General features: G+C 33.2%; 1 protein-coding gene across 4 annotated transcripts; it reads right to left on the bottom strand.

The window, feature by feature from the left end:
* Positions 1–7,033: 7,033 nt before the first annotated feature.
* LOC112800556 (uncharacterized) lies at positions 7,034–11,082 on the bottom strand. 4 transcript variants are annotated; one of them, XM_025842883.3, is made up of 10 exons: positions 10,621–11,082; positions 10,449–10,511; positions 10,195–10,279; positions 9,877–9,936; positions 9,586–9,667; positions 9,295–9,346; positions 8,245–8,357; positions 8,090–8,159; positions 7,541–7,626; positions 7,034–7,457 (listed from the first exon to the last, which is right to left on the bottom strand). In XM_025842883.3, the coding sequence occupies exons 1-10, from the start codon at positions 10,957–10,959 to the stop codon at positions 7,415–7,417; spliced, it is 993 nt and encodes a 330-aa protein (XP_025698668.1). In that variant the 5' UTR covers positions 10,960–11,082; the 3' UTR covers positions 7,034–7,414. The 4 variants fall into 4 exon arrangements, with proteins under 4 accessions (XP_025698668.1, XP_025698670.1, XP_072092756.1 ...); XM_025842885.3 differs by having other exon boundaries at positions 9,586–9,664; positions 10,621–11,081; XM_072236655.1 differs by having other exon boundaries at positions 7,283–7,626.
* Positions 11,083–11,590: the final 508 nt, after the last annotated feature.

The raw sequence follows: 11,590 nt of genomic DNA, 5'->3' as shown, positions 1-11,590 counted from the left end.
ATAAAGACATGTGGAAGAAACCCTATAGATAATTGACTCAAGATAAACTCAGAAAGTCTTTAAAATATGAGAGTGCATGAGTAATTTTTGAAACAAAGTTTTAACTTTTATTCCCTAAAACTTTCTAATATTTACAGTCTACTTCTGTAACCGATCATTAATTATACAATGTTATCTTGTACGCGCACTCCCTGATAACCGTTCCCGCTCTTTTGCCAATAAAACGTTATTCATTAATTCCTCACGTGGTGAAAGCCCTCAACTCTTTTACTTGAGCAACCGTTTGATTCATTATTTCGAACAACCATTCGATTTCTCATTTAAATTCCTTTTCAATTAGACTTGCTCCTTTTAACAAGGTGTACAAAATCAAATCTGTATTAGTTAACTTCCAATCAATGCTTTAATATTTTAAATCAGTTCAATTTAGTCAAACATATTTTTCGACTAACACAAATAAATTAATTTTTTTTTGTCTTTAATATATGCCTGGACAGATATAATAGAGTTAAAAACCAAGCACAAGATAAAAAAAAATTCGATGAACAGAAAATTAGTCAAATTTTATCCCAGAATAAAAATAGGATGTATGATTTTGTATTTATCTCTACTCCAAATTGATTTTTATGTTTAATGTCTTCATATTTCTATTCTGAGAGAGAGTTATTAAACGTGGCATATGTAATGCCTCGTTAAATTATTCAATAACATCATCAAAGAATGGACATTGAAAGAGTTTAGAAAGATAATGCAAATGATCACAACATTAGGAAACAATGGCACAAAAATGAAGCTAAACTTTAATGCTGCCATCTTTCAAACACAATCAAGTATAGAAGGTAGAGCACAAAATAAAATACTATTTTGTTAAATTAAGATATTATTGTAGTAGTATTAACTAATTTTATATCTATCTTTGAATTAATTATTTTAAAATTTGAGATTTGATTATTCTTAAAATATTGGTGAAGATATGTATTTTAATTTTTTAAATTTTTAATTATTTTATATTTTTTATTTACGAGACACCGATTTTATCGGTTTAATTAATAATTTATCGGTTAAACCAATAATCAATGAATTAATAACTTAACCGATTTAATCACCAATTCGGTTCTTACAACTATACTCAGTAAAACCGAAAAATTTCATGAGTAATTATATATAGAAAGGATATTAAGTTACTAGAAATGTCTGATAATTATTTTTTTAATCAAATCCAACTAAATTAAATTTATATATATGGATTTTTTACATTCTCATTCCCGTACTTCTTTTTCCTCCTCCTTTTTCTCCACCTTCATTGTTGTCGTCGTTATCATCATCATCGTCGTGATCGTCATCATCTTTTTTTTCCACCTCCTTCTCCTTCTCTTTTTTTTTCTTCCTCTTTTTTCTCTTCTTCCTCTACTTTTTTTTCCTTCTCCTCCTCCTCCTTTTTTTTTCTTTTTCTTCATCTTTTTTCCTCTTTTTTTTTTCCTCCTCTTTCTTCATTATCATCATCTTCTTTTTCAGAACTATTTTTAATAAATTCTGCATAATTTAAAATTTTTCCTCCTTCTCTTTCTCCTCCTCCTCCTCCTCTTTTTCTCCTGATCATCATCATCGTCATTTTTCTTATTTCACCTTTAAATAAAAATTTGTGTTACAGTTAAAAATTTTCAGTGTAAAAATTAAAAAGTTTTCTGTGTTACGATTAAAAAATTTTAGTGCTATTTTTTATATATTCTTCATCATTTAAAACTCTCTCCTTCTTTTTTCTTTATCATTATCATCTTTTTTTTATTTCATCTTTTTAATAAATATAAAAAAAATAAAAAAAAAACATGCATCAATAACTATCAGGAGAAAGAGGCAAAAAATAAATAAATAAATAAAATCATTGTACCAACTAACAGTAGAAATAAAATAACGATAATAAAAAAATATATAAAAAAATACAAAAAAAAGAAATGCATGATTTTTATATATATTATGTAAGTAATTTTTATTGAAATTAGATTAATTTAATTAGATTTATTTGATAAAAATATTTAAATGAGTAGCAAATCCGTTAATTTATTTAACTACGATAATTTTTTATTCTTTTAATTTAGAGTGTGTCTGTGTACACAAAGGGTATGAGGTAGGGACCAAAATATTGTAAGCTAAGTTAACACTACACTAACTATTTGTTTACAACCTCGGTCAAATAGCGTTATTATTAATTCCTCTTTCTATTTTTTATTTCTGGTAATCGGCGACCACCGATTGAGTATTTTATTGTTATTATTATTCTTTCATGCAATGTGCCACCGCCAATGACATATTCTATTTTTATTAATTTTTTTCCAAGCTATCTGCCATCACCACTACCCTTATTCTTTTCATTATTTTCGCTCTTATTCACAATTCCATCCCAATAGATTAAATTAACTAAAACAATTATTTTGATCCTTAAAAAATTTTGCTCCCAATAAATGGATTTATCGAAGTTTTGCTTCCAAGACTAGCGACAATTTGCAAGTCATCTACGGATAGCTCATAAAAATCAACAAGTATAGGTCACAATTTATTTAGATTTAGTTTGATAAAAAAAAAATTAAAAAATATAAATATTTTATTTTGTGTTTTTGGTAAACTAAAAATTTATGTATTTATACTTATAATTTTTAAAAATTAAAAATACTTTTAAAAATATTTAAGGGAGAATTTTTTAAAGTTAGTTTATACTTATAAAAATTAAAAAATCTAATATAATTATATATAATAATAAATATTCAAAATTATTTTTATTAGTTATTAGCACAAAAATATTCTTTTTATTTTATATATGTCTATTATACTCTTTTTTATTTTTAAAAGTTATTTTACCAAATAAAATTATGATATTTGTATTTATCAAAAATTATTTTTAGTTTGATTTTACCAAATGCAAGTAGTGCATTTTTTAAAAATTTGGCTTTTAAAAGACAGATTTTATAAGCTACTTTTAAAAAGAAAAAACTTTACTAAATCAAGTCTTAAAAATTGTTCAATTTAATTAGACTCATTTAATTTGTGAATTAAATAGATTCGAATTGAATAGAAAGAAATAGATTTGTTTAGGCCTTTAGATATATAATCTCTTTTGCCACATATATATATATATATATATATATATATATATATATATATATATATATATATATATATATATATATATATATATATATATATGTCCTGACTCAATAAAGAAAATTAGGTCCAACAAAGACAAAAGACTCATTCTAAAGGATGGTTTCTACCAAATATCTAACCTCCTTTAAGAGATTGGACACAACGAAAGGGCCTGTTTATACTTATCTGAATAAGTAATTGCCTCTCCAAATCTTTTTCACTATCTCTATCTTCCTAAAAGATAGATCCTAACAAACTCTCTAAAATAAAGGGAACAATTATCCATCATGAAAGATGAAACTACTCCAACAAAGGTGGTCATCAACTCTCTACTATAAATACAATGAAACCCCTCAAGTATACCCACATTCGAATCTACTAAAAAACCTGTCTAAAACCCTTGCTAACCTAAGCATTGCATTCTCTTACAGGTACCACCCCCTACCTCCTCGTGAGAAACTCAGACAAGCGGCACCTCGACATCAACAAGTCGGACGCTGCCATACAAAGGGATCTGGACCTCACGTTCAGTCCCAAATCAACGTTTCAGGTAACCTTCGGAACATTGACGTCGTTGTCGGGGACTTGGACTTTACCTTATAATAATGGCGGACCACTAGCATGAAGACGGCCACACGGCATCTGAATCTAAAGCCGAACCCCAACTAGAGGGCAATGCCATTATACTACCTTCTCCACACCAGACGCATGATCCTCATGGGGAAGGACCATCAGCAAACCCCCAACCAAGGTGGATTCATTCGGAAGTCTGTCACCTTGAAAAGGAAGAACCCCCACAAACAGCCGAAATACTGGGTCTCGTCCGAGGCTAGCAAGATCGGCTAGAACAACTCAAGTATGAGTCGGAACAACAACGGAAAGCAGAAAAAAACTGCGGAGAGAGGTAAGGTGACAAAGGGAGCTGGAAGAAAAGCTCTTGAAGTTAGAAGCCGACCTTCGCAATCGAAATATCCAAGCGGATCGGGAAGAAAGTCCTCTAGGCAGAGAAGACCCATTCATAGAAGAGATCGTGCGAGCCAAAATTTTCAAGAACTTTAAAACACCCGACGTCTAAACAGAAGTCCCAGAATGCTTGAGCCCGACCTACAAAAGGATCAGGACTCAAGTAGGGGACTATTCATACCTTAGCTCAATAAACAAATCCAAGCCCAACAAAGACAAAAGGCCCACCCCAAATGATGGCCTCTACCAAATATCCAATCTCCTTAAGAGGTTGGACAGAGTGAAAGGGCCCATTTGTACTTATTTGATAAGTAATGGTCTCCCCAAATCTCTCCCACTATCTCTATCTTCCTAAAAGATAGATCCTAACAAACTCTTTGAGATCAAAGGAATGGTTATCCATCATGAAAGATGGAACTACTCCGACAAAGGTGGTCATCAACTCTCTACTATAAATACATTGACACCCTTCAGGTATACTCATGTTCGAATCGAATAAAAAATTTGCCTCAAGTCCTTGCGAACTTAAGTATCGGAGTCTCTTACAAGTAGTCAAGTACTACCCCCCTCCACCTCCTCACGAAGAACTCGGACAAGCGACACCTTGGCATCAACAAGTTGGACACTGTTATACAAAGAGATCTGGACCTCACGTTAAGAACCAAATCAATATTTCAGGTAACCCTCGGAATAATATATATATATATATATATATATTAATTTTTAAAATTTTAGATAATTTTGGTAAAAATATATGAATGTGGTATAATTCTTTTTATTTATATAGATATTGAGTAAAAAGAAAATCACTAAAATTAGGGTTAAGTATATTTTGGTCCCTATAGGCTATAGTTCAAGCAGAAAATTTTTTTTCGTCTCTAACCTTTTTTTACATATAAAATTGTCTCTAAGGTTCAATGGTAGTTTTAAAATCATCTTTTTAGATAGATTAGTTTTTTAAATGATAAAAATACTCCTTTTCTCTCTTCTTACCACCACCACCACCCCATCCACTACCACTCCATTACCATCTGCATTAAGAAACAACCTTCAACAATAACCTCAAATAAATTAAAATCAAAACAAAAATTTATCACCAAAACCATCATCATTAACAAGAAATAAAAAAATCATCATCATCATCATCATCATCAAAACAAAATATTAACAAGAAAAGGAGGGAAGGAAAGAAAAAGGGAGGCGCGATGCAAACACAACCACCACCACCAGCTCCCCAACGACGACGAGGAACACAAGTGTGTGGGCCAGGAGCGTCGCGGCGAGGGTGAGGTGCTGCGAGGCTAGGTGCTCAACGTTGAAAGGAGTGATTGAGAGGAAGGAGTCATGGAAACATTTTTCGATGGAGTGAGAGGGAGTGGTGGCGATGATGTGACAGATGATTTTGACAGTGGGGGAGAGGGAGGAGGGGGAGTCCAGGTAGGAGGGAAAGGGCTGGTGCTGTTTTTGCTTTTGATGAAGAAGAAGAGATGATGTGATGAAGAAGAAGATGAGAAGAGTATTTTGGTTCGAAGGACGATTTTAAAATTATGCTGCACATTAGGGACGATTTTGTATGAAAAAAGTTGGAGACGAAAAATATTTTCTGTCTACAACCTTAGGCTATGTTTGTTTGAAGGGAAAATGGAAAGAAAAAAATGGAGGAAAAAAATGGGAAGAAAAATGATTATTTTTCTTTGTTTGGTTGAAGAGAGAAATAAGAAAGGAAAGAAAAGGGATTGAAAAAATTTTTCTCTCCAATATTAGAAAGAAAAATGGAGAGAAAACTAATTTTCTCTCTCTACTTCCAATATTACCCCTTCATTTTTTTCAATATATTTTATAATACAAGAGTAAAATTATTTTTGAGAGGGATCGGTGTGTTTTTGAGAAGGTAATAAGCCCGGCACCAGAGATAGTGAAAAAAGCCAGCAATTTAGTGCGTGAACTCGTGAGCCATACCTGATAGATGCTGCTAATTTTCTTTACTCTTACTTTACTCTTCTTTAAGCGCTTAGTCTTTCAGTCACAGTTGGTGATAAATGGGAATACCCAATTCTTTTGTACTTCCTTATGGAAACACTTTTATTTTATATTAATAAAATAACATTTATCTTTGAGAAGAAAAAAAGAGTAAAATTATTTTTTTATAACATTTTTTTCTTCTTATTTTCCTTCCATCCAAACACATCTAAGAAAAATAAAAATCCACTCAATTTCTTTCATTTTCTTTCTTTCCTTTCTCTCTATTTCTTTCTTTTCAATCAAACATAATCTTAGGAACCAAAATCATACTTAACCCCTAAAATTATGTAATTGTTGTGATATACATGGGTGGATGCCCATTTAATGAATTGTGACTTCCTTCACAATTTTAGGCGGCTAACTTTTCCAATATAAAAGTTAAGCTTATCAAGACAAGACCAAATTTAATTACGTTTGAAAGCATAGCTTTTATATGCATATAAATAGAAGCGTGATATGAAGCAAATGACACAACCAATAACAATTACAAATACTCTTCTATATATATATATATATATATATATATATATATATATATATATATATATATATGAATAATTTTTATTATATTAAAATATTAATTATGATAAATATTAATACTAGAATTATTTATTTACACCTCTTTATTTTATATTTATTTTGTCTTCCTTATTTATTTATTTATTTTACAACAGTAATAATTTTTTAAAAGAACCGAATCAACTCGCTGAACTTGCTAGTTTAGTTTTATGAACTTCTGAATTGGATGAGGTACTCGAACATTATTACTTTTACACTTTATAGTTGAACATTATTAAGACATCATAAATCAAAGCTATTTGACCATACTAATTTAAAAATACAATACGAAGTTATAAAATTAGTTCTACCACCATTCCACTACGTACCTCGTTTTACCCAATAAAGCAAGTAACGCAAATGCAATATTAATAAAATGTCGAATGTTGCCATTATATGTCCAATGACCAAAATTATATTGAACTACAAATATCACAAAGCATCATAACATTATAACACAGCTTCAGTCCCCACCCTAAACCCTAAACCCCACACCCCCGGGCCCACAAAACCAAAAAAAAAACAAAGAAGCCGCCAAAAAAGAAGAGATAATAGGTCGGAAACTAACACTGCCCTAACTTTCAATGGTTAGCATTTCAGCTTGCTTCCATGCTCTTGTGCCCGAAAATGTCCGCGGAGTTGAATTGATAACGCAAACCAGACACAAGGGTTTCTCACCAGCGATTCTTCCATCACATTGCCTTTTGCCTTTTTCACATTTTAATTATCAAACTTACTTCCGCTTCTTCCGCATACCCATCCGAGATTTTGCATATCTGAAAGTCCATATTAAGCAAATACCAAACATTGGAGATTATTGAGAAAGGAAGAATATGCAGAAGAGGTGACAAAAGGATACTCTAATCGCATTCCCTCGCCAGCTGCTGAGGAATGAAGAATGGTGCCTTGTAGATTGTGTAGAGCCTCACTTGAGCTATTAACATCCTGCACATGACCAAACAGGGATTGGAAACTAAACTAAACGGGATTTGGAGGAAAATATTCAAGGGAGGGAAATTGCCTTCCCCTTGAATTGTAGAATCAGATTCAGAAATTTAAGGGTTATGGTTTACAAGACTGTTCCATACACGTCTATGAACAATCATGCTAAGTCCAACATGGCAATCCATGGATTTTATCTAGGCATAACAGGGTGGAATCTAATTTTATGCATTTTTTTTTAAACAGATTTTCAAGTGTTTACCATCATTACATATGATGTCTATTTACTTTTTTAAATGGACACAGGAAGGAACGTCCTATTCTCCCATTTGTTTAATTGTCAAATATGCGGTACAAAAATAACAGGCAGCGAATGGGAAAGCATTTTAGAGAGAGAGAGAGAGAGAGAGAGAGAGAGAGAGAGAGAGAGAGAGAGAGAGAGAGAGAGAGAGAGAAGGGGGAAGACCTGGAAATCAACAAATGCAACTGGAGCCCCATATGTGCTCTGCATCTTCAGTTTCAAAAATCCAGGGTATCTGATATTAGGTAAAATAAAATTCAGCTTTTACAGTCTCCACAAATAGGAAATAATTCGCATTCACCTGATAAATATACACTAACCTAGAAAACACCTGCATGAGCTCTTGTTCATTACAAGATGGCCCTAAATTAGCCACAAATAATGTTGCACATGGGGTCGAATTTTGTGGAATGTAAGGAGTTGAACACTTTTTCTGTCCAAATAAAGATACAAAAGAAAACAGTTAGTTTAAGTGAATTATGCAACAGTTTTAAAATGAAATATTGCTCCCAATGCATGAGATAACAATAATAGGCATGATTAGACGCAACAATTGGACCATAATACAACATGCTGATATGAGTGACCAACCCCACATTTTCCTAACAGCAAACAAATGGGGCCAGATGCATGTTGGGGATGAAGAAAAGGCATTCATAGTGTTCTTCAGAAAAGTAACATGATAATCACATAATGCATTAGTCTGAACAACAACCACCTAATCAACTAAAGGACCTATTTTTTTTTTACCCAAATTATACAGTCATCATAAGTATTTATACTGTCTGAGTAAAGAAGCTTATAAAAAGTTGGAATAAAAGGGAAAGTTTCCACTCAAGAGCATAGCTCAAGTGGCATCTTCTATTGGCAACTGTTGAATCCTATGATAGAAACTCACTCTACAAATTTAACTTACCATCATCCAACATACTCAATATAAAATTCCACCTATGACTACATCCCCCAGGCCCATTGTAATGCTTGATATTCAATCACGGAAAAAACTAGATCAAATTATCATGTGAATACTCGCTAGCAACAAAAATAGAATACTATTTGTCTATAATTGAAAGACACAGATCATTTATTACGAAGTGGCACAATTGATAATTGCATGCGAGAAATAGCTATTGTCTTTGAATTATTACTTAAGATCAATGCAATAACTAATAATAACAATAAAAAAATAAGGGAGATAGCAGGCTAAGGAAAATAGAACTTTTGCATGCATCTTAAGAGGATGACAAGAGTGTGAATAAAACTAAATGGTATAACTATTTGAAGCACATAATACTATAATAGTGTGGAAACAATTCCAGATGATGTATAAAAATGGATAAAGTAAGTACTTCATATTTCATAGCACTAACCAGATTTGCAAATACACCATCATTCAGAGTGTTACCGTCAGCATTTCCGCGACTACTCAAAGAACAAATAAACAAATAAGATGAGATAGCACAAAATGCTAATGCAACAGAACTATTGACAAAATGAAACCATGACATGCCATAGTGACGAATGTATTTTTCTTCCGGTAGAGACAGGGTTCCCCAATTGAGGCTAGACTAACATTTCAATTCGAAAACTGTGCTATTTTTGGGTGAATAAGAAGCAATCACTCCCACATAATAAAGCTGTGATTAAGTAGTGCAGATGACCTTTGTGCAGATGGATAACCAATCGTGTTCGTGTTGAAAGCAGAATTACCCATTCCAGGCATGTGAATGCTGCTAACACCTGCTAGTGCCGGAGAGTGCAAAACATGTGCAAAGTGAGCTCATAGGTAAAAGTGTCTTTCGTGTGGTCAGTAGTTAACTGGTCTCCAAGCAAGAGATTAGACATTGAGTTGCACATAACAACGCCACAACACTAAACTGAAAAGTGTTCACACAAGCTACATACATCAAGAACATCTTGTGCACTAAAACAAGCTAACAACATCATCTTACCAGAATCTGAAGTCGCCCATGATCCTCTAGCTTTCTTATCTGAGCCAGCTCTCTCATCATCTGCTTGTCAAGGTCAGCCAATCAATAAAATTTAATTGTAAGTACACGAAATGCAAGAGATAAAAATAATTCAATTAAAGACAAGGCCCAAAAAAATCAGTAAGAAAAATAACCGTTTTCAACCAATATGCTTTCATTCTGGTTATTTGACTAACAAAGGCATGTGCACCCACAAGGACTAGAAATATATGAGCTAATATTTGGATTATAATCTTGTTTCTTCCCCTCGAATGGCTAAAAGAAGAGGTGGTTAGGTACCTATCCTTGTGCGCTTAGCTCTGGAGTTGGATTTTGCAAGATCAATATAAAGAGTTGACTCCTTTTCAAGATCAAATACCATCCCCTGCAAGAAAACAAACAAACAAACAAACCAATTGAAGTTTAAGATAGCAATTACATAGCAACCACATGAAAAGAACATATCAAGCCGAACAACTAAACACGAATTTTCATTACCACTTAAGCATAAAATCAAACACACAAAAATATCACATTAGGATTAAGATGCTTACATTGAGAGCATGCATTGCCATGATTGCTGACTGCTGATTGGCGAACACAGCAAAAGCAAATGGCTGCTACCAGTAATAACAAATCAATAAAATAACCATTTAAAGAAAAAAAAGAAAAGAAAAGAAACGTGAAACGGAGAGTGAGAGAAAAAAAAAAGTGTAGTGATGAAACCTGAGAGGAATTGGTAGGGTTTCGAAGGTGAGAGGATTCGTATCCAGGGAACTCGCGGAAGAGATTGTAGATTTCGCGGGGCTTCACGTCTTCGGGGAGACCAGCCACGAAGAGAGTGCGAACCTCGTTGCCGGGGGATTGAGGAGGAATCGGAGGGCCGTATGAGGCGAACATTGGCGGAGGCGTCTGCGGGTGAGGCACGTACTGCGTGTGGAGGTGGTGCACCGGCGGGTGAGCCGCTCCCGGCGGGGGAGGCACCACCGCGACGATGGGCGGGGGAGGAGGGTGCTGGTAATACTGATAAGTGGGCTGTGAGTAGTACGCAGCCATGTCGTCCATTTCGAATTCGAAGCTCAGGCAAAAAATTTAGCCCTAGAAAATATAGAAGCTACAAATTCTCAAAATTCTTCCCTTTACCAGAAAACTAGCTGCCTGTTCCTCTTTGTTTTTTCTTCTTTATCAAAAAACAATAATCATTCAATTTAAAAATAAAAATAATTCTGTTTCGGAACTGTTTTTTGGCGGGTGTTTTTGGTCAGGGGTTTAGCGGGTTTCGTTTTCTGCTGAGAAAGTTTGGGCTAAGGGCTAAGGGCTAAGGCTACGGATTAAGTAGCAATGGATCATCACATTACAAAGCCCATCCTAAAAGAGATTGTTATTTTTGTTAATCAATTGTTTACTGAGATTGAGATTGAGATTGAGATAGAGAGACAAGAGACTAAGAGATAGAAATTAAAATAAGTTTTATTATTTTATTTAGTGTAAAGTGGGAGACAAAAATTGAAACAAGAATAAAATTTTAATTTAATTTGTACAATGGATAAAATTGAAATTAATTAATTAAAATGAAGGTATTTAGGTATAAAATGTTATTAAAGTTTCAGTCTCTATCTCTAAAAATTTTAGTCTCCTGTGTCTCTATTTTTTTGAGATACTGAAATACTACTGAAATTTTAGGGACAGAAACTGA

Source organism: Arachis hypogaea, chromosome 5, assembly GCF_003086295.3.
Source record: "Arachis hypogaea cultivar Tifrunner chromosome 5, arahy.Tifrunner.gnm2.J5K5, whole genome shotgun sequence".
NCBI lineage: Eukaryota > Viridiplantae > Streptophyta > Magnoliopsida > Fabales > Fabaceae > Arachis > Arachis hypogaea.
This window is presented reverse-complemented; position numbering and strand designations above follow the sequence as displayed.

Excerpts from the sequence above, each read along its gene's own strand:
- LOC112800556 (XM_072236655.1), bottom strand. The coding sequence starts at position 10,959 with ATGGACGACATGGCTGCGTACTACTCACAGCCCACTTATCAGTATTAC. Across the intron at positions 10,512-10,620 it reads ACCCTACCAATTCCTCTCAG|CCATTTGCTTTTGCTGTGTT; the intron begins GTTTCATCACTA and ends TACTGGTAGCAG. Across the intron at positions 7,627-8,089 it reads TTGCATTTGTTGATTTCCAG|GATGTTAATAGCTCAAGTGA; the intron begins GTCTTCCCCCTT and ends GGTCATGTGCAG.